This window comes from Drosophila melanogaster, chromosome X, assembly GCF_000001215.4.
Source record: "Drosophila melanogaster chromosome X".
Taxonomy (NCBI): domain Eukaryota; kingdom Metazoa; phylum Arthropoda; class Insecta; order Diptera; family Drosophilidae; genus Drosophila; species Drosophila melanogaster.
This window is the reverse complement of record NC_004354.4, coordinates 9,665,393-9,687,413: the sequence shown is the minus strand read 5'-3', so window position 1 is coordinate 9,687,413 and position 22,021 is coordinate 9,665,393. Positions and strand designations below refer to the sequence as shown.

General features: G+C 47.0%; 1 protein-coding gene across 4 annotated transcripts, besides 2 other annotated features; it reads left to right on the top strand.

Annotated features, from left to right (window-relative positions):
• Positions 1-347: 347 nt before the first annotated feature.
• nej (nejire) lies at positions 348-21,972 on the top strand. 4 transcript variants are annotated; one of them, NM_001201647.2, is made up of 14 exons: positions 348-435; positions 3,263-4,862; positions 5,075-5,659; positions 5,772-6,140; positions 6,223-10,299; positions 10,368-10,657; positions 10,745-10,902; positions 12,490-12,600; positions 12,971-13,919; positions 14,020-14,250; positions 14,324-14,554; positions 14,617-15,014; positions 15,093-16,572; positions 16,811-21,972. In NM_001201647.2, exons 2-14 carry the CDS (start codon positions 4,808-4,810, stop codon positions 17,705-17,707), a joined length of 9,831 nt encoding a protein of 3,276 aa, NP_001188576.1. In that variant the 5' UTR covers positions 348-435; positions 3,263-4,807; the 3' UTR covers positions 17,708-21,972. The 4 variants fall into 4 exon arrangements, with proteins under 4 accessions (NP_001188576.1, NP_001259387.1, NP_001188575.1 ...); NM_001272458.1 differs by lacking the exon at positions 348-435 and adding an exon at positions 756-775 and having other exon boundaries at positions 12,520-12,600; positions 16,811-21,741; NM_001201646.2 differs by lacking the exon at positions 348-435 and adding an exon at positions 1,747-1,864 and having other exon boundaries at positions 6,205-10,299; positions 16,811-17,899.
• Positions 8,257-8,678: a mobile genetic element.
• Positions 8,775-9,260: a mobile genetic element.
• Positions 21,973-22,021: the final 49 nt, after the last annotated feature.

Below are 22,021 nucleotides of genomic sequence, written 5' to 3'. Positions count from 1 at the left end.
TTTTACTCAATTGTACAACTAAAATTTGTATTCCATTTAGGTACTTTGATTTGCACTGTTTTCTACCCTATGTTACGCTCCACTTACAATAGAGTTTTATCAAATTGTAAAACCAAACTTTATATTCCAATTATTTTTAGGTTTTGAAACTCTTCAGTTCTTCATTCTGCATTGTTATTATAGCACGTTTCATCCATATAAATACACAAGATTAAAGGCAAATGACAATAATATCCGAAAAGATAGCTAGATAATGAATAATTACGCTTTTTAGCTACACAGCGGCCACAATGACAGCACTGTTCCTCGTACGAATGCTAACGTTAAGAAGAGGAAGAGACGAGCGGTGCTGGGTTGAAAAAAACTGGAAAAGGGGGGAAATTGGCGCAAATTGTGCACGCGAGGCGCAGCAGGGACGTTGGATCTTAACTATCGGTTTGTGTTCCTTACTTTGCGGCAAAATTAATGCAACCAATTGCCGATATACTGAGAAAAATGGCATAATTAAATAACCAGATCCAACGCATGTAGTGTAAAAAGTCGGGCATTATTCCCAATCGCAAAAGAGAGAGAATCGGTATCACTCGCTGACCCGTCTCGTTCGAGTCTTGATCGCGGTATCTCGCTTGCACCCACATACCGAGCGCCAGCCAGTCATATGGCCGTCCCGTTCATTTCGGTGACAACGTGTCGGTGTGTGTGCATCAGTGTGCAAGCTTATATGTGTGCGCTGTGTATCTGCAACAAACAACGGCGGCCGCTAACAAAAAAAATTGTAAATAAATACGCTGCCGTTCGACAGCGCGCGAAAATCGAAAAAGTGCTCGAAAAGTCAACGAAAGAGCGCCCCCAAAAGAATATAAAAAATTCCGCTAGCGGAAAGGGGGGAACAACAGAAGCAAGTGGGACATTTATTGAACAATTTGAAAATTAATTTGTTCTGTGCGTTGTTTGCATGACCACCGGTTCGTCGGACAAGGACGACGATAGTGTATCCTTCGGCGGCTGATTTTTCGGCTTGCCTCTCTCTCACACGTTCTCTTTGTCTCTCACGGCAAGAGCGAACGGAAAACACGCTAACACTGAACCCACCAGAGATGCGCAAATCCAATGACTCGATTACTTACGTGATCCTCTGTAAATATCGTTTTTCCTTTGAAGAACTTTAAACTAGATTTTTACGATGGACAAACGTTTTCAAAATTAATGTCTACAAATACTTTTTTAAACAAAAAATTCTAAACAACTGCACTCATTCAAGATGTTGATTTATTAATTCATATTAAACATCTTTTTGGAATACCTATTTGATCTCAAAAACGCTGCAAAGAATATTCATTTCATAATGATGTTGGTCTCCAACCAATGATGTTTCTTACAAAACTTCTTTGTGCACATTTTCAAGTGACCGCATAAAAGTATCGGCGAATGTGTCACCGTCATCATGTGGTCATCTCTGGACTCGCTGCTTCGTTATCTGGCGCGCCATATGTGTGCGCGTGTGTGCGTATCGGCTCTTTGGGAGCGCATGGCGTGAGCGGTCTCGCCGACGCAGAGAGCGAGGGACTAGAGCAAAACAGTGTTCCGACAGCGGTTAACAGCTGTTACGGGGCCAACAGACTGCTAGCAAAGGCATTTATATGGATTTCGGGTCGTAACAGTACGACAACAGCGGCCAAACAGCACGCGAGAGCGACGAGAGCCCACTCGCGTGTTGTGTTAAACAGTCAATTTTAGTGTATTTCCGAGCTCGGTGGTGTATTTGAACGGCTAGCCGCGGTCACACTGAAGCAAAAACATTTTTGGCTCGGAGAACGATTAACACAAGCGGACTGAAATTTTTTTGTTTTAGTGTTGCGAAAAAGTTTGTGGGATTTTTATAAAATCGCCGGAAAATGTGAAAAATATATGGTATAAAACCGAAATTCGGCAAAATTGCAAAGTATAGTTAGAAATTTAGTGCGTGGCAATCGGTGACGGTGGAAAAATAAAAATACCGGCCAAAATCGGGCTGAAATTTTTTTCAAATTTTCTACGGCATTTTCTTGAATTTCGTATTTTCGCCAAATATTTTTGCGATTTTTGTGTGGGCCGGGAAAAATGAAAAACGCTCTGGCGGAGACAACACAAAAAATTTCTGCAATAGAAACTTTGAAACGACGTGAAGAAGAAAACGAAACGAAAACGACGAACGAACACAGAAAAAAAATGGAATATATTTCTGTCGTCTGTTTTTCTTTCTTTTTCCAATGCTCCTCGCACTCGTTGCCGTTTACCGTCGTGTGTATATTGCACACTAATGCCGCTTGGCACTAATACCATCGCATGCTTTCTCTCTCGGACTCGTGCTCGCTCTTGCACGAACTCGCTGTTTTCGAAGTGTGCGTGTGTGTAACTGTGTGGTGAAAACGGCGTTGGCGTCGCTGTGAGAATTCTGTACGCGCGCCCCAAACCCCAAATGTGTGCGTGCGTGAGTGTGTGAAAGCTTTTGTCAGCCAGCCCCACTGCACTCTAGTGTCATCCCGCTCGCACCCCACTCGCCACTCGCCGCCCCAACAAATTGAATTTCATATGATGGCCGCTCGAATGCGGAAGCAAAACCAAAATACGGCCACTTTTTCGGCCATTTAATTTATAAACTAGACTATAGACTACAGCCGCAACTGGCTGATACTTCAATTAATTTTTTTAAGCAGTGCTCTGACTTTTATTACCTGTAAAGGTGTGAAATTTTTTTTCCAAAAATGTATTTGTCATAAAAATGTTAAGCATGTTTCAAAGTATATTTTTGCCAACGACGGCACTTGTTTTCCATATTTTTTAGGGGACTGGCGGCAAAATGAAATTATTATTTTCATTTTCGTGGTGTGCGCCAAAAGAGCGAGAGGCCAACACACACGTCTGCGAGTAAAATAACGAGTACAGCGCTGGTAGTATTGGCGAATAAAATTGCGAGGCAAGAACAGACAAGAGAGAGAGAGAGAGTGAGTGGTCGTCAAGCGGCACACAGATGAGTGCAACGAGACCGAGAGAATTCTCGGTACTGTTCTCGTTGTTCTTCCCTTTTCGCCCCGTCTTCGGCACGTCTCGTCGCATTTTAGTTTCGTTTTGTTTCCATTTTCCCCTCGGTTTCGCTGTCCACTCGCGCGCGGCTAAATTACAAAAAAGAAAGAAGAAAATAAATAAATATTGCTTTCGATTTGTGTTCGTCCATTCAACATAATCTAATAGGCTGTGTATTATTCTTCTTGTGCGTTTGCAGTTAATGTGTAATGCTAGAGCGGCAAACGTCGGCAGCAGCAGCAGCAGCAACAACATCAGCATCGACAAAAACAACAGCAGCGCGCCAGCAACAAAAACAAACCGAAACACAACAAACCCAACAACAGCCAACAATGTGAATTGCTTTTTTTTCCTTATTAATTGTAAACGATAACCGAATCAAGTGCAATCAAAATTAAACACAAGCATATATAATATATGGTCAAAATATCTATATATATATATATATATTCCTGTGTAACAAAAAGCCGCCAAAAACAAATCACATAAAATATGTAAGATAGCGGAGAAAAAGGCGGAAAGAAAAGGAAGAGAAAGAGGAGAGAGCCAAACCAAGAACCGTTCTTTTTCGCTCAGTGGAGGCAGGCAGGCAACAACAGACAAACAAACAAACAAACAATAACAAGAGCCGCCCAGCCAAGGTCAACTTTTGGTGTTTTTGGGGCCCAACAACACAAAATGCACGCGTGTGTCTGCTGCTGTTCGACAAACAACAATTGCAACAACGAGAACAACGACGGCAGCAGCAGCAGCAGCAGTAACCACAACAACAACGACAGCAGCATCAGCAGCAGCAGCAAAAACAAATTGCAGCTAAAAAAGCGCAGGGCCGAAGTCGAAGAAGAAGAAGAGGTACTGGTCAAGCGGACGCAGGATAAGAACAAGCATCAAGAGGAGCAGGAGCAGGAGGAGCACCAGGCGGTGGAAAAGTTGTCTGCTGGCCAAAGCGCCAGTGGCGGCGACAACGATCTCAACGGCGCCGCAACGAGAAGGCGGTGGTGGCTGCGCGATCCTCCAGGATCAGCGGAAGCGGCAGAAGGAGAGGGAAAAGGCGAAGGAGTGGAAGTGGGTGTGGGAGCAGAAGGATCAGCGGGCACAGGTCCGACGACGTGGTGGTGGTCAGCTCCATCCGTTGACGTTGCGGTGACGATAGCGCCGGCTACGTTGTTGCTGTCGTTGCAGCGGCAATTAGCAAAGGAATTATCTAAATCAACAACAACAACTGCAACAAGAACAACAACAGAAGCCACATCCTTAGCAATAAAAAGCGGAGCAGCAGCGTTAATATCATCATTAAGTGCAAGCATCGCCAACATCATCGATTACAAGATCCCAAAACACCAATACCAAAACCAAATCCCAATCCTCGCCAGCCACGCCTTTTGAGTGCCTCTTTGTGTGTTGTGTATTGTGCGTGCGTGTGTTGCAAAGTGTCCAAACTAATCAAGAAATCTACAACTTAAAACACTAAACACTTAACCAAACAAACAACCTGTGCAACAATTGTCAAAGTGCTAGGCGACAAATAATTTCTGAAAGAAGATTTGACAAGTTCCAATAACGAAAATATCAGAACACACTCGAACTCCAACATAGACGGATCATTGGAGAGTTAGTGAAAAAAAAAAGCGAAAAATCAGAAAAACTTTATAAACTAATAGAAACAATACTACTCAGATTTTTCGAACGTTTTTCGTCTGCGTTTCTGTTTTTTTCCGAATCGAAAGAATCAAACTAACTCTATATGATGGCCGATCACTTAGACGAACCGCCCCAAAAGCGGGTTAAAATGGATCCAAGTGAGTACCGAAACCAGAATATTCGATTTCTCATTTTTTTTTTTTTTTTGTTAATAACTTTTAGTTTTAGTTTATCAAACTTGTATTCTCCAGTTATTTCATAATTTTTAATAAATTCCTTACGGAATTGAAAAAGCAATTAATTCTATCCAACTATTTTTTTTTTTAAGAAAATTCCTTGCTAAAAACAATTTGGTTGTATCTTCCTCCAGCGGATATCTCTTACTTTCTGGAGGAGAACCTGCCCGATGAGCTGGTGTCCTCGAATAGTGGCTGGTCGGATCAGCTGACCGGCGGAGCAGGCGGTGGCAATGGAGGTGGCGGCGCCTCCGGTGTAACCACAAATCCCACATCCGGCCCAAATCCCGGTGGCGGACCCAACAAGCCGGCAGCCCAAGGACCCGGCTCTGGCACAGGCGGAGTCGGTGTTGGAGTGAATGTGGGTGTCGGCGGTGTTGTTGGCGTCGGCGTTGTGCCTTCCCAGATGAACGGAGCCGGCGGCGGCAACGGATCCGGAACGGGTGGCGACGACGGCAGTGGCAACGGCTCAGGAGCGGGCAACAGAATCAGTCAAATGCAACACCAGCAACTGCAGCACCTACTCCAGCAGCAGCAGCAGGGCCAGAAGGGCGCCATGGTGGTGCCCGGCATGCAGCAGCTGGGCAGCAAGTCGCCCAACCTGCAGTCACCCAACCAGGGCGGCATGCAGCAGGTGGTGGGCACTCAGATGGGTATGGTCAACTCAATGCCCATGTCAATATCGAATAATGGCAACAATGGCATGAACGCCATACCAGGTGATTAATCGTTCTTCCTTGTAATTGGATATCCAAGTTATCCTAGCCAATGCAACCAAATGAATATAGCAACAATTATCTGAAAACCCAAATTATGTTATATCTTTCGCAGGCATGAACACCATTGCGCAGGGCAATCTGGGAAACATGGTGCTGACCAACAGCGTTGGCGGCGGCATGGGCGGCATGGTTAATCATCTTAAGCAGCAGCCTGGCGGCGGCGGCGGTGGGATGATCAATTCCGTTTCAGTACCCGGAGGACCTGGAGCAGGAGCTGGTGGCGTTGGAGCTGGCGGCGGAGGAGCCGTTGCCGCAAACCAAGGCATGCATATGCAGAACGGCCCAATGATGGGACGCATGGTGGGGCAACAGCATATGCTTCGTGGCCCGCATCTCATGGGTGCCTCTGGAGGAGCTGGTGGGCCAGGAAACGGGCCTGGTGGCGGAGGACCACGCATGCAGAATCCGAACATGCAAATGAGTGAGTTTCTAGTGCCAGATCTAGTGTATTTCCAGCATGGAATTGAATCGATGGCTGATGTAAGATTTCCGTCCGTTTGCAGCTCAACTCAACAGTCTGCCCTACGGAGTGGGTCAGTATGGTGGCCCAGGCGGTGGTAACAATCCTCAGCAACAGCAGCAGCAACAGCAGCAACAACTTCTCGCCCAGCAGATGGCCCAAAGAGGTGGCGTCGTACCGGGCATGCCGCAGGGTAATCGGCCCGTTGGCACAGTGGTGCCCATGTCCACACTCGGCGGCGATGGATCAGGGCCCGCGGGGCAGCTGGTAAGCGGGAATCCTCAGCAGCAGCAGATGCTGGCGCAGCAGCAAACCGGAGCCATGGGCCCGCGTCCTCCGCAACCAAACCAGCTGCTCGGTCATCCCGGCCAGCAGCAGCAGCAGCAACAGCAGCCTGGCACCTCGCAGCAGCAGCAACAGCAGCAGGGAGTCGGAATCGGAGGAGCAGGCGTTGTGGCCAATGCAGGAACCGTGGCTGGCGTGCCGGCAGTGGCAGGCGGCGGAGCCGGTGGTGCCGTACAATCTAGCGGCCCTGGTGGCGCCAATCGCGATGTGCCCGACGACCGTAAGCGACAGATCCAGCAGCAACTGATGCTGCTCCTCCATGCACACAAATGCAATCGCAGGGAGAACCTGAATCCGAACAGGGAAGTGTGCAACGTTAACTACTGCAAGGCGATGAAATCCGTGCTGGCCCACATGGGCACTTGCAAACAGAGCAAGGACTGCACCATGCAGCATTGTGCCTCTTCGCGCCAAATTCTGTTGCATTATAAAACGTGCCAGAACAGTGGCTGCGTCATTTGCTATCCCTTCCGGCAGAATCATTCGGTTTTTCAAAATGCGAATGTGCCGCCAGGAGGCGGACCGGCAGGAATTGGAGGTGCGCCACCAGGTGGCGGCGGAGCGGGTGGTGGAGCGGCTGGAGCAGGCGGTAATCTTCAGCAGCAACAGCAGCAGCAACAACAGCAGCAGCAGAACCAGCAGCCCAATCTGACGGGTCTGGTAGTGGATGGCAAGCAAGGACAGCAGGTTGCACCGGGAGGTGGCCAAAATACTGCCATAGTTCTTCCCCAGCAACAGGGAGCGGGCGGTGCACCGGGTGCGCCGAAAACGCCTGCGGATATGGTGCAACAATTGACCCAACAGCAGCAGCAGCAGCAACAGCAGGTTCACCAGCAACAGGTTCAGCAACAGGAACTCCGTCGATTCGATGGCATGAGCCAGCAAGTCGTAGCAGGTGGTATGCAACAGCAGCAGCAGCAGGGTTTGCCTCCTGTGATTCGCATTCAAGGCGCTCAGCCGGCCGTCAGGGTACTGGGACCAGGTGGTCCCGGCGGCCCAAGTGGACCAAATGTTCTGCCGAACGATGTTAACAGCCTGCATCAACAACAGCAACAAATGCTGCAACAGCAGCAGCAACAGGGCCAGAATCGACGACGCGGTGGCCTGGCCACCATGGTGGAGCAACAACAGCAGCATCAGCAACAACAGCAGCAACCCAATCCCGCCCAGCTGGGTGGCAACATTCCAGCACCACTCTCTGTCAACGTCGGTGGCTTTGGCAATACCAATTTCGGTGGTGCAGCTGCCGGCGGAGCCGTGGGAGCCAACGATAAGCAGCAACTGAAGGTGGCCCAAGTGCATCCGCAGAGCCATGGCGTAGGAGCGGGCGGTGCATCAGCGGGCGCCGGGGCGAGTGGTGGTCAAGTGGCAGCCGGTTCCAGTGTCCTGATGCCAGCCGATACCACGGGCAGTGGTAATGCGGGCAATCCCAACCAGAATGCAGGCGGTGTAGCTGGAGGTGCCGGCGGTGGCAATGGCGGAAACACTGGACCTCCGGGCGACAACGAGAAAGACTGGCGGGAATCGGTGACCGCCGATCTGCGCAACCACCTCGTCCACAAACTGGTGCAGGCCATCTTCCCCACCTCGGATCCTACGACCATGCAGGACAAACGGATGCATAATCTCGTTTCATACGCGGAAAAGGTCGAGAAGGACATGTACGAAATGGCCAAGTCCAGATCGGAGTACTATCACCTGCTGGCCGAGAAGATCTACAAGATTCAAAAGGAGCTGGAGGAGAAGCGACTGAAGCGTAAGGAGCAGCATCAGCAGATGCTGATGCAGCAACAGGGCGTTGCGAATCCAGTGGCTGGAGGAGCGGCTGGCGGAGCAGGCAGTGCAGCTGGTGTAGCGGGCGGTGTAGTCTTGCCCCAGCAGCAACAGCAGCAGCAACAACAACAGCAGCAGCAGGGTCAGCAGCCTCTGCAGAGCTGTATCCATCCAAGCATCAGTCCAATGGGCGGTGTGATGCCGCCGCAGCAGCTGCGTCCACAGGGACCACCTGGAATACTGGGCCAACAGACGGCAGCAGGCCTGGGCGTCGGCGTGGGAGTGACCAACAATATGGTTACCATGCGCAGTCATTCGCCCGGTGGCAACATGCTCGCCTTGCAGCAACAACAGCGCATGCAGTTCCCGCAACAACAGCAGCAACAACCGCCAGGGTCTGGAGCCGGCAAAATGCTGGTCGGTCCACCAGGACCCAGTCCCGGTGGCATGGTGGTCAATCCCGCGCTCTCGCCTTACCAGACGACCAATGTGCTCACCAGTCCGGTGCCAGGACAGCAGCAACAGCAGCAGTTCATTAATGCGAACGGCGGCACTGGCGCCAATCCTCAACTGAGCGAAATCATGAAGCAGCGTCACATTCACCAGCAGCAGCAGCAACAACAACAGCAGCAGCAGCAGGGAATGTTGTTGCCGCAGTCGCCATTTAGCAATTCAACACCTCTACAACAACAACAGCAGCAGCAGCAGCAGCAACAACAGCAGCAGCAGGCGACTAGCAACAGTTTTAGCTCACCAATGCAGCAACAGCAGCAAGGTCAGCAACAGCAACAACAGAAGCCCGGCAGTGTGCTGAATAATATGCCGCCCACGCCCACGAGTCTGGAAGCCCTGAATGCGGGGGCCGGAGCGCCGGGAACTGGAGGATCCGCCTCCAATGTAACGGTTTCAGCTCCGAGCCCATCGCCTGGCTTCTTGTCCAACGGCCCGTCGATTGGCACGCCCTCCAACAATAATAATAATAGTAGTGCTAACAACAACCCGCCCTCGGTGAGCAGTCTAATGCAACAGCCGCTGAGCAATCGGCCGGGTACGCCTCCTTACATACCCGCTTCCCCAGTGCCGGCGACAAGTGCCTCCGGATTAGCGGCGAGCAGTACGCCCGCATCAGCAGCAGCCACCTGTGCGAGTAGTGGCAGTGGCAGCAATAGCAGCAGCGGAGCAACTGCAGCGGGTGCAAGTTCCACGTCATCATCTTCCTCGGCGGGCTCGGGTACACCACTCAGCTCGGTATCGACTCCTACATCGGCCACGATGGCCACCAGCAGCGGTGGTGGTGGTGGTGGTGGGGGCAATGCAGGAGGCGGATCATCCACTACGCCCGCTAGCAATCCACTGCTCCTCATGTCTGGAGGAACGGCAGGAGGCGGAACGGGAGCAACGACCACCACATCGACATCCTCGAGCAGTCGCATGATGAGCAGCTCCAGCAGTCTCTCCTCACAGATGGCTGCCCTGGAGGCTGCGGCGCGAGACAACGACGATGAGACGCCCTCGCCATCCGGCGAGAATACGAACGGCAGTGGTGGCAGTGGAAATGCCGGCGGTATGGCCTCCAAGGGCAAACTGGACTCCATTAAGCAAGATGATGATATCAAGAAGGAGTTTATGGATGACAGCTGTGGCGGAAATAACGATAGCTCGCAGATGGATTGCTCGACGGGTGGTGGCAAGGGCAAGAATGTGAACAACGACGGAACAAGCATGATCAAAATGGAGATCAAGACGGAGGATGGACTCGATGGCGAGGTAAAGATCAAAACGGAGGCCATGGATGTGGACGAGGCTGGAGGATCGACAGCCGGAGAGCATCATGGCGAAGGTGGCGGCGGCAGTGGTGTTGGCGGCGGTAAGGATAACATAAATGGTGCGCACGATGGCGGAGCGACAGGCGGTGCTGTGGACATAAAACCCAAGACGGAGACGAAACCACTCGTACCGGAGCCACTGGCACCCAATGCAGGTGACAAGAAAAAGAAGTGCCGTAAGTACAAGTTTTTCGCAGTGCAAGGAATTTTTGATTTTAATATTCTCTTACTCTTTTTTATACAGAATTCAATCCCGAGGAACTGCGCACCGCTCTCCTGCCAACGCTAGAGAAGCTCTACAGGCAGGAGCCCGAATCCGTGCCCTTTCGCTACCCAGTTGATCCCCAGGCGCTGGGCATACCTGATTACTTTGAAATCGTTAAGAAGCCCATGGACCTGGGCACTATACGCACCAACATCCAGAATGGAAAGTACAGTGATCCCTGGGAATATGTGGACGACGTTTGGCTGATGTTCGACAATGCCTGGCTGTATAATCGCAAAACATCGCGGGTCTATCGCTATTGCACAAAGGTAGGAGCGCTGGCATAAGACAAGATCCCCAAAGGTATCAAAAGTAATATGTATCTTATGTATCTTTTCCATCTATCCATCCATTAGCTTTCCGAAGTCTTTGAGGCGGAGATTGATCCTGTGATGCAGGCACTGGGATATTGCTGCGGCAGGAAGTACACATTCAATCCACAGGTGCTATGCTGCTACGGCAAGCAGCTCTGCACGATTCCGCGGGATGCCAAGTACTACAGCTACCAGAACAGGTATGTGTTGATCTGATTCGAATCGATACGATCCGATGATCCTTCATTCGAGACCCACATATATTCCCCAGTCGAGGATCTTTTTGCTTGGCTCCGTTTCGTTTCTGTTTCTCTGTTTGATGTAAAATGTAATTTAGTTAAACCGCTTGCTCGTTTATGAATGTTCCCATTCAGCGAGTCCTTCAAAGTATTGAAAAATCAGAGGACTGTTTCGGCCTTTTTCAAACGAATTCATTCAGGCTCTTCTCGTATTGAAATTGTGTAAAAAATTATAAAGCCAGAACAACAGGTCCTGTGATTTAGTTATGAACCGCTTGCTCGATGTTCGATGGCATCTTTTAGTATCTTTACCGTATAAAAAGTCAGTTTTGTGCACTAATTTGATGGATTTTTGATTCCTGATCCTTAATCACCCTATGTATCCCTTCTTTCTCTACTGTGTTTTCTATGTGTGTGTGATTTAATGCAAATGTTTCTGTGTTAAATTAGATAAAATCACGATGCACAAGAAAATTTGTATTATCTTTAGATATATACTCTTATACATACTTTTATTATCCCTTGAAATCGCCGCTTTTGCTGAGACTTTTTGCATTTCCCGATCTCTCCTACATGGCCATTAAATATTTTGGATTCAATCCATAACATTCCACAAATTTCGAATAGTCGGAACCGAGCCAAACGAAACAAAAACAGGGAATTTAAAACCTTATAGGAATCTAAGAAATCTGATCATGAATCTATTAATGAGTTTAAATATCCCGAGACTACCATAAGTAGTTTTGAACTTGGAAAACCGTTTTTGGGATATTTTATCTCCTGGTATTTAAAATGCAAGATCTGTTTTAAAGTCCAAATACAAAGAACTCAAGAGAGATCCAATCTTATAGAAGTAAAACAATCTCATAGATATTGATACATTAAGAATTCAAAAGTAGTTGTGTGTACATAAACAAAAAAAATGTTGTAAAACAGATCGTGTGAATTGCTTAGAATATATCCCGATTTGTCTATTGTAATTAATAATCGTAATACTTGTGGGATATTAGAGCTTATATATTTATATTGATTGTACCCCCTAAATGTTGTATTAATGTGACAAAAATGCTAATCCAAATCAATCACTCTTTTTGTTTCTCTTCCTTTCTTTCTCTTTTCTTTTATTTTTATTTCTTTTCTCCCCCGGCGACAACTGCAAAACAAAAACAAAAAATAATAATACAATACCTGTTAATATGTGTCACCTCATAACTGTATTATTGCGTGTCTTTATTAAATTGTAAATCTCTGTGTGTGTGTGTGTGTGTGTGTGTGTGTGACAACAAAAACATGGACAAACGAAAAAAAAATCAAACCACCCACACACTCTCGCAATTGACTAAATGCATATAACCATCTCGCTTGCACGCACACCTTTACATTCGTACATCCGAACACCTGTACACCCATACACCTGTACACACGCCTGTGTTGTTGTGTTCCCTTTTTGGCTGCCATCTTCAAAATTCGTCCATAAATGAACTAAAATCGTAAACAAAAAACAAAATAAAAACAAACGCAATCGAACAATCGAACAAAAATCAACAGTCTAAAGGAATACGGTGTCGCCTCAAATAGATACACCTACTGCCAAAAGTGCTTTAACGACATCCAGGGCGATACGGTCACACTGGGCGACGATCCACTGCAATCGCAAACGTGAGTATACAAACCCAATGAATATACATACAATTTTTAGATTTGTATCATATAAGAAAGGGAACGGGATTATAGTTGATACATAAGATAATTAATATTACAGTATCATAGTATTGATGAGTACAATTGTAGGTTCGCAGATGCACAAGTTCTTAAAACTTGCTCCTGAGTAAACCAATCCATACTTAAGCTTCATGAGAAATATACCACAATATATTTGAATTTCGTTTTAATATTTTGTAAACATTCAAGCCTGGTTTTAATTGAAGAAGATGATATTCAAAGCGGGCTTCATAAATGAGTTTCAATAGATTAGTAAGCTGAATAAGATTATGAATGATGCAAAACCCTTTACCATTCTCTTATCCAGCCAAATCAAAAAGGATCAGTTCAAGGAGATGAAGAACGATCACCTCGAACTGGAGCCGTTTGTCAATTGCCAGGAGTGCGGACGCAAACAGCACCAAATCTGCGTACTCTGGCTGGATTCTATCTGGCCCGGTGGCTTCGTGTGCGATAACTGCCTGAAAAAGAAGAACTCAAAGCGGAAGGAGAACAAGTTCAATGCGAAACGCCTGCCCACCACCAAGCTGGGCGTGTACATAGAGACGCGGGTGAATAATTTCCTCAAGAAGAAGGAGGCTGGTGCCGGCGAGGTGCACATTCGTGTGGTCAGCTCATCGGACAAGTGTGTAGAGGTGAAGCCCGGCATGCGTCGACGATTCGTCGAGCAGGGCGAGATGATGAACGAGTTCCCATACCGAGCCAAAGCGCTCTTTGCCTTCGAGGAGGTGGATGGCATCGATGTGTGCTTCTTTGGCATGCACGTTCAGGAGTATGGATCCGAGTGCCCGGCGCCGAATACGCGGCGTGTGTATATTGCCTATTTGGATTCCGTTCATTTCTTCCGGCCAAGACAGTACCGTACAGCGGTATATCACGAAATCCTGCTCGGCTATATGGACTACGTGAAACAGCTGGGCTACACAATGGCCCATATCTGGGCCTGTCCGCCATCCGAGGGCGATGACTACATCTTTCACTGCCATCCCACGGACCAGAAGATACCCAAGCCCAAGCGCCTGCAGGAGTGGTACAAAAAGATGCTTGACAAGGGAATGATCGAGCGCATCATACAGGACTACAAGGATATCCTGAAGCAGGCGATGGAGGACAAACTGGGCTCTGCCGCAGAGCTGCCCTACTTTGAGGGCGACTTCTGGCCCAATGTGCTGGAGGAGAGCATCAAGGAACTGGACCAGGAGGAGGAAGAGAAGCGCAAACAGGCCGAGGCCGCGGAAGCAGCAGCTGCGGCAAATGTAAGTTGTTAAACGAGAATAATAACTGCATAGTTTGTATACATAGTTGTAGATCAAGCTGTTTTACAAATCTAACGTAATCTCTTCTCAACTCCTGCAGCTTTTCTCTATCGAGGAAAATGAAGTAAGCGGCGATGGCAAAAAGAAGGGCCAGAAGAAGGCCAAAAAGTCGAACAAATCGAAAGCGGCGCAGCGTAAGAACAGCAAAAAGTCCAACGAACATCAGTCGGGCAATGATCTCTCCACAAAGATATATGCGACCATGGAGAAGCACAAGGAGGTCTTCTTCGTTATCCGTCTGCATTCGGCGCAGTCGGCAGCTAGTTTAGCGGTAAGTGTGCATGATTTTATTTCTGAGGATCCTTGGGTAGCTTAACTAACCACATTGCCATTAAATTTTACAGCCCATCCAGGATCCCGATCCGCTGCTCACATGCGATCTGATGGATGGACGCGATGCCTTCCTCACGCTCGCCCGCGACAAGCACTTTGAGTTCTCGTCGCTGCGGCGCGCACAATTCTCCACTCTGTCCATGTTGTATGAGCTGCATAACCAGGGTCAGGACAAGTTTGTTTACACCTGCAACCACTGCAAGACGGCCGTGGAGACGCGCTACCACTGTACTGTTTGTGATGTGAGTATTGCACACAAAGAAGCATTTCTGTACAATATCTAATATGACGCTATTTTCCGCAGGACTTCGATCTGTGTATCGTGTGCAAGGAGAAGGTTGGCCATCAGCACAAGATGGAGAAGCTCGGCTTCGACATCGACGACGGCTCTGCGCTGGCGGATCACAAGCAGGCTAATCCACAGGAGGCCCGCAAGCAATCCATCCAGCGTTGCATCCAATCGCTGGCGCACGCCTGCCAGTGTCGCGATGCCAACTGCCGCCTGCCATCGTGCCAGAAGATGAAGCTCGTTGTCCAGCATACGAAGAACTGCAAGCGCAAGCCCAACGGAGGATGCCCCATTTGCAAGCAGCTTATCGCACTCTGTTGCTATCACGCGAAGAACTGTGAGGAGCAGAAGTGCCCCGTGCCGTTCTGTCCCAACATCAAGCACAAGCTCAAGCAGCAGCAGTCACAGCAGAAGTAAGTTTGCATCGATTAATAGATTTGTTTATGTCAATCTTAACCATATATCTCTCTCTCTCTCTTTCTCGTACCCAGATTCCAGCAGCAGCAGTTGCTGCGTCGCCGTGTGGCGCTCATGTCGCGTACAGCAGCTCCAGCGGCTCTGCAAGGCCCAGCTGCAGTAAGCGGTCCGACCGTCGTCTCTGGAGGAGTGCCCGTGGTGGGCATGTCCGGTGTGGCAGTTAGCCAACAGGTGATCCCCGGCCAGGCGGGTATACTGCCTCCAGGGGCGGGTGGCATGTCGCCATCTACCGTGGCAGTTCCATCGCCTGTTTCAGGAGGAGCGGGAGCCGGTGGAATGGGTGGAATGACATCACCACATCCGCATCAACCAGGTATAGGTATGAAACCTGGTGGCGGTCACTCGCCGTCTCCAAATGTCCTACAAGTGGTGAAGCAGGTCCAGGAAGAGGCAGCTCGTCAGCAGGTATCGCATGGCGGTGGCTTCGGCAAGGGCGTACCCATGGCGCCGCCCGTAATGAATCGACCAATGGGCGGCGCTGGGCCCAACCAAAATGTTGTTAATCAACTTGGTGGCATGGGCGTTGGAGTTGGAGGTGTCGGTGGTGTTGGCGTCGGAGGCGTTGGTGGAGTGGGTGTTAATCAACTGAATTCGGGTGGTGGCAATACACCCGGTGCACCCATTTCCGGTCCCGGAATGAATGTCAATCATCTAATGTCCATGGATCAGTGGGGCGGTGGCGGAGCCGGCGGCGGAGGTGCCAATCCCGGCGGTGGCAATCCACAAGCCCGCTATGCCAACAATACCGGCGGCATGCGCCAACCCACCCATGTGATGCAAACGAATCTGATACCGCCGCAGCAACAGCAACAGATGATGGGCGGACTGGGCGGACCCAACCAACTGGGAGGTGGCCAAATGCCAGTCGGCGGACAGCATGGAGGAATGGGAATGGGCATGGGAGCACCACCAATGGCCGGAACTGTTGGCGGAGTGCGTCCATCTCCCGGAGCAGGAGGTGGAGGTGGAAGTGCGACTGGGGGCGGTCTAAATACGCAACAACTCGCCCTGATTATGCAAAAGATTAAGAACAATCCCACCAACGAGAGCAACCAGCACATCCTTGCCATACTAAAACAGAATCCGCAGATCATGGCGGCGATCATCAAGCAGCGCCAGCAGTCGCAGAACAATGCGGCAGCGGGCGGAGGAGCACCTGGCCCAGGTGGAGCCCTACAGCAGCAGCAGGCCGGTAACGGACCGCAAAATCCTCAACAGCAGCAGCAGCAGCAGCAACAGCAACAGGTGATGCAGCAACAGCAGATGCAGCACATGATGAACCAGCAGCAGGGCGGCGGCGGTCCACAGCAGATGAATCCCAACCAGCAGCAGCAACAGCAGCAGGTTAATCTCATGCAGCAGCAGCAACAAGGTGGACCCGGAGGACCAGGTTCTGGACTTCCCACGCGCATGCCCAATATGCCCAATGCCTTGGGTATGCTGCAGAGTCTTCCGCCCAACATGTCGCCAGGCGTTTCTACTCAGGGAGGAATGGTAAGTGCCCAGAAACAATAGTACATGAATGAGCCTTTTTATTTTAAAACTTTAGTTCTAAATTATATTCTCTGTTTAAGCAATTTTAAATCTTTAAGTTCACGAATTTTTAGCAGTCTTATTATTTGATTACTATTTGTATTATTATTTCATATTATTTATTATTATTTGTATTACTATTTGTTAGCCCTATGATTTTCCGTTTTTATACTGAGAAAACATTCCACCCTCAACACAGGTGCCCAACCAAAACTGGAACAAGATGCGTTACATGCAAATGAGCCAGTACCCGCCACCGTATCCGCAGCGCCAGCGTGGCCCGCACATGGGCGGAGCGGGACCTGGTCCCGGCCAGCAACAGTTCCCCGGTGGCGGAGGTGGAGCGGGCAACTTTAATGCGGGTGGTGCTGGTGGTGCAGGCGGCGTTGTCGGTGTGGGCGGAGTGCCCGGAGGTGCCGGCACGGTGCCCGGTGGCGATCAATACTCGATGGCGAATGCCGCGGCTGCCTCCAATATGCTGCAACAGCAGCAGGGCCAGGTGGGCGTCGGAGTGGGCGTGGGCGTGAAACCAGGACCCGGCCAACAGCAACAGCAGATGGGCGTTGGCATGCCGCCGGGTATGCAGCAGCAACAGCAGCAACAGCAACCGCTGCAGCAGCAGCAGATGATGCAGGTAGCAATGCCAAATGCGAATGCCCAGAATCCGTCGGCGGTGGTTGGCGGACCCAATGCTCAGGTGATGGGTCCGCCGACGCCGCACTCTCTGCAGCAGCAGCTGATGCAATCGGCCCGCTCGTCGCCGCCTATTCGCTCCCCGCAGCCAACGCCATCGCCACGTTCGGCTCCATCGCCACGTGCTGCTCCATCCGCCTCGCCTAGGGCACAGCCCTCGCCGCACCATGTGATGAGCAGTCACTCGCCAGCGCCGCAGGGACCACCGCATGACGGCATGCACAATCATGGCATGCATCATCAGTCGCCACTGCCAGGAGTGCCGCAGGATGTTGGCGTCGGAGTCGGTGTCGGCGTTGGCGTTGGCGTTAACGTTAACGTCGGCAACGTGGGCGTCGGCAATGCCGGAGGAGCCCTGCCCGACGCCTCCGACCAGCTGACCAAGTTTGTGGAGCGACTCTAGTGCAGCAACAGCAGCAGCACCAGCACCAGCACCACCACCAGCTACAATGGTTGGTAGGCGATGTGGCTAGAGGGCTAGGGCTAGACTGAATGAATGAATGAGTGTCCAGTAGCCGCAGACGGGATGACGACGAAGACCAACCGGCAGGGATAACCAGTGTGTGTTAAGCGAATTAACAACTATTACTAACTTAAATCTTTTTTTTTTTTTTAAACGGCACCACAAATAATTGTATATTGTTATAATTAAATCAACAAATATCGCGCCTAATGTGTACTGTAGATTAAGATGACCCACCATTACAACCACTAACAAATACCTTATTATTTAAGTTTAAGACGAAAGTTGGACAGAGCATTATGATTCGATTTCCATTTTATGTCCGCGATTTAGCAAATATATAATATCATATATTTCATATGCCCCCAAAACACACACACACCATGTATTAATTAATGCGATTCCTTCGTTTCCACTAAGCAGATATAGAAAAAAAAAAAGCATAGGGATCGGGATTAGGAGAAGAAGCTACAGATAGACATCTCGATGTGACGACGTTTAAAACGTTGAGCGAAAGCTAATAACCTTTCCTTAGTGACTTACATCGGAATGTTTAGTAAAGTAACATTATTTATTTCGTGACTCCGCCACTAGAAAGCAAACGCAACTCGCAAATCTGTTGAAAGTCTGTCATGATTGTGAGACAGACCAGATATAGCATGTTGTACAGTTGAATTAAGTTTTTTGTACCCTTGTAGTGTTGTAAGCAGCCAGTTGAGCGATGACGACAACAACAAACACAACAACGACGCGACCCAAATCACCCGACCATTCGCATCTGCATCCGCATCCGCATCCGCACAAGAAATATATAGCCTATAGTGAACATGTGCCTGTTGGCGATCGGCAGTTGATTAAGTGCTCCTTATAGGAGCTTCAAATTGGGAACACGCATAGAGTAAATACATATTTTTATACACAGATCGAACAGCAGAATAAGAATCTGAATCTAAATCTAAATCTAAATCTGAATCGGAATCGAACTCGAACTCCAAATTGAAATTGAAATTGATAACGGGAAGTCTCACCTCATCTGAGCACAAAATCGAAATCCAAATCTAAAAATCACTTCCAATTGACAGACAACAATAAGTAGAAATGTGGATGATGAGGCGAGGAGTTCGAGGACGAGAACGAGATTGACAAGGAGAAGGAGAACGCAATTAGGAGAATCAAGAATCAGGATACGATAGTAGCAAACGAAACACCAAACAGATGGATGGACGGGTTAGCGATACGAAAGAGGAGTATGATGATTAACAAGTGCAACAAAATAGCAATAGCCAAAATGCTTTGAAAACAGTTTTAGGGTACTTGAACTAATTAAGGAACTAACATTTACAACATATATGCATACGTAGGACAACAAATTAGTGTTGTAATTTCTAACAAATTGTTCACGATTGATTGTTTATATTGTTTAAGGACGATTTTAGCTAAGGACCCCGCCCCATGTGTGTGTGTGAGTGCGTGCGTTCGTGCATGCGTGCGAGTGTGTCTGTGCGCGTTCCTAATTCTTCGATTATTATACATTCATTTAATTTTCGATCTATGTGTACATAACTTAACGTTTTACTTAGTATTTGATTTTGTGATAGCGAAAAGTAAAGGATATAGGGGAGCGCCAGGAACCCCATTTGTCTCAAAAGCAGGAAGCAGCAGGATATTTAACGGGGTACGCAGGATTGATTGCTATTTATTAACGCTAAAATAAAACAAATACCATCTAGGCTATAGACTTTTAGGCTTAAACGCGATTTAGGTTTATCACTATTTATTAGACGTAGCCTGTAGTTTTTAACTGGGTTTATTTCATTAATCGGATGGATATATCATTTTTGTTCTGTGTCGTACATCTAAGATGGTATGTGGAAGCTATTGTTTTCGTTTTCAAACTGTTTTCATTCTACCAGTTGCCGCCGCCCAAGAAACAGAAAGAGACAGGAGACAGCAAGAGAGCGAGACAGTAGATGAGCAGGAGAGGATTTTGTAAATTTTAGATACTAGGATACTTATTCACTGCGCATAAAAATGCCTTCAATTGCGACATCAGCAAGTAACTAACATAATTGTAAATACCCAACACACACACAAACATACGAATACAAGTAAACACAATATAAATATATATATATTAATAATAGTATATATATATATTTACCGATTACTTACTGATAGGTGTAGTAGGTCACTCGTACGCGAAAGTTGGTTAAATCCAATGCCTAGTTCGTAAGCCGAGCATTCATATATCGTAACAATCGGTTATGTCGTTTATATAAGGATCGATCTACACCGCGACACACACACACATATGGCAAATAAATACATATATATATATATATATATCGGGATATATACTTTTAGTTAGTGTTTTTAAACGAAACGCGCAGAGTTTCCTTAGCTAAGCGAAAGACAAAAACAAAAAAAAAATGGGAAAACCAACTAAAAAAAGCTGCGCCTGCCAACGATAAAACCGATAACAAAAAATATAAGGACAAGAAGGATGCGAAACCCACGCTGCGCTGCACACAATCAAAAAAAAAAAACATTAAACAGACACCAAAAAAACAAAAACTTAAAATAAAGCAACTTTAAATATATATTATTATATAGAAACGAAAACATACTCAAGTCACTGGGCTCTGCCGCCGAATGCCTTTGTACTTTTAACGTATGGAACAATGATCGGTAATTGATTATCGACAATCGTTGATCGGTAATGTTGCGATAACAAGACGCTGCCTTCAAAACGCAGTCGCCGCGTGCTGGTGCAAAATTTATAAATCATAAAAAATAAAGGAAAATATGTTATCGGATTAGCGGGCGCAGCGTTTAATTATTAATTAAGCCCACGATAGTAACCAAAAATAAGAAGGATCATGATAGAGCGAGGGAGAGAAAGAGCTGCTTGCCGTCTCTTTTCTGCAAATTGTTTTTGTTTTTTTTTTAAACCTCACACAGTCAACAGCAATGAACAAAGTTATGTGTGTGAAAGAGAGCGAGCGAGAGAGTGAGTGTGCGAGTGCGAGTGGCAAAGACACATCAATTATCGTTTTTTAACCGTTTTGTGTGTGTGAGAGCGAAGGAAACAGCGAACGAAAGAGAGAAAGAGAGAGCATATTCCAAAACTATTTGTGATTACAATTATATATGATGATGATGAAGAGGAAGAAAGCGGAAGTAAAAAAAAAAAATGCCGAAAGCCAGAAAACCAGAAAACTTAGAAGCAACACAAAACGCATTAACCGGATGATACCTAGACTTTAAGCCTTAGTCTAAAACCAGCGCTATATACACATTTATATACATATATAGGTACGATCGATCACACGAGAGCGGGAAATATATATATGCATATATATATATATATATATATATATATAACATAACATAGTTAAGCCAACAATTGTAAATTATAAATGAACATTTATTCTTAATGCAAAGGAAATGCAGAAAAGAAACAAAAACCACAAGATAAAAACATTAACCGAAGACGAAGCACTTTGCTAAACGCGTTTATTATTATGCATACAAAATGTTATTTCTTATAACAAAAACACAGAAAACCCACAAAAAAAAAAGAACTCGAGAGGGGAAATAAGAAAATGAATAAAAAATACGAAAACGAAAAGAAAAACAACAAAACACAAAGGATGCGAAGGATAGATAAGTCAAGTGTAAAGTAAACCAAGCCTTAGTAAAAACTAGTTCTAACACAACAAACACAACAACAACAACAAAATCAAGAGAAATGAAATGAAATGGTAAAACAAAACGAAAGAAAACGATTGATACTAATAACTAATATTAATAATAATGAGTACGATAATGTTTATGCTAATGATTACGATAACGATAAATGATAATGATAAACCGTTATGACATAATACCTACTTGTAAAATAGTGCGAAAGGTAAGCTAGTAAGATGACTTTAACTTTTCTATCAGATTTCATTAATTTAATACCCCCCACCCCCCAAGTCCCCGAAAAAAAAACACACACACACTCGAGTGTATGATTAAACGTAAATATATAAATATTTTTTTTTACTATTATTACGATGATTATAAATATTAATATTATTATTGTTTTCTACCAATCTCTATTTCCTACTTTATTTCCCCTCTGTTTTTGTCGTATTGATCCAAAATCACAGCAAACCAAGCGAAACAAAAACAGCAAAATAAAAAACCAACAACATTGTAATTAACTAAATACTTTGCTTGAAAGTGTAAAATAAATTAATTTAAATA